We start from the raw sequence: 1112 nt of genomic DNA, 5'->3' as shown, positions 1-1112 counted from the left end.
ATCGGCCAAGACATCACTGAACGTATCGCTCAGGAACAGGAGTACACTCGCCTGATTGATACTGCTAATGCCCCGATCTTTGGTGTCGATATCAATGGTCGTGTGAATATCTGGAACCGTAAGGCTGCTGAAACGACCCAGTACATGAATGCGGAAGTTCTTGGTAAGGATTTGGTGGCTGAGTTCATCTCGAAGGAGTATAAGGTTCCCGTTCGTAGCGTGCTGGAGAAAGCATTCGAAGGTGTGGAGACAGCAAACTTCGAGTTCCCATTGATCACGAAGGCCGGCCGGCGAGTGGAAATTTTGTTGAATGCCACGCCGCGCTACAATGAGCATGGTGAAGTGATGGGAATGGTTGGCATCGGCCAGGACATCACGGAGCGTATCGCTCAGGAGCAAGAGTACACACGACTGATTGACACAGCGAACGCTCCGATTTTCGGTGTGGACATCAACGGTCATGTGAACATCTGGAATCGAAAGGCGGCCGATATCATGCAGTACACGAACGAGGATGTGTTGGGTAAAGACCTTGTCGCGGAGTTCATCTCGAACGAATACAAGGTTCCTGTGCGGAGCGTGTTGGAGAAGGCTTTTGAAGGTATTGAAACCGCGAACTTTGAATTTCCGTTGATCACGAAGGCCGGTCGTCGTGTGGAAATCCTTCTGAATGCAACACCTCGCTACAATGAGCGTGGGGAGGTTATGGGTATGGTTGGTATTGGTCAAGATATCACGGAACGTATTGCTCAAGAACAAGAGTACAGCCGTTTGATTGACACGGCCAATGCTCCGATCTTTGGTGTGGACATCAACGGTCGTGTGAACATTTGGAACCGTAAGGCTGCGCACATTATGCAGTACACGAATGAGGATGTGTTAGGCAAGGATTTGGTTGCCGAGTTCATCTCAGAGGAGTACAAGATCCCCGTGCGTAGTGTTCTCGAGAAGGCTTTCGAAGGCGTAGAGACTGCGAATTTCGAGTTCCCGCTTATCACGAAGGCTGGTCGGCGTGTGGAGATCTTGCTGAACGCTACACCACGATACAACGAGCACGGCGAAGTGAAGGGCATGGTTGGTATTGGCCAAGATATTACGGAGCGTATTGCTCA

General features: G+C 50.4%; 1 protein-coding gene across 2 annotated transcripts in view; it reads left to right on the top strand.

The window, feature by feature from the left end:
* Positions 1–1112, top strand: part of PPTG_22501 — a gene marked incomplete at its 3' end in the record, with an annotated part of 22027 nt that overhangs the window by 11351 nt on the left and 9564 nt on the right. For both annotated transcript variants that reach the window (XM_008904353.1, XM_008904354.1), the window contains exon 4: positions 3–1078. In XM_008904353.1, the coding sequence (XP_008902601.1) occupies positions 3–1078 (1076 nt within the window). The remainder of the gene's footprint in view (positions 1–2; positions 1079–1112) is intronic.

This window comes from Phytophthora parasitica, assembly GCF_000247585.1.
Source record: "Phytophthora parasitica INRA-310 unplaced genomic scaffold supercont2.17, whole genome shotgun sequence".
Lineage (NCBI taxonomy): Eukaryota > Oomycota > Peronosporomycetes > Peronosporales > Peronosporaceae > Phytophthora > Phytophthora nicotianae.
The sequence above is the reverse complement of the archived record's forward strand: the minus strand, read 5'-3'. Positions and strand labels throughout refer to the sequence as shown.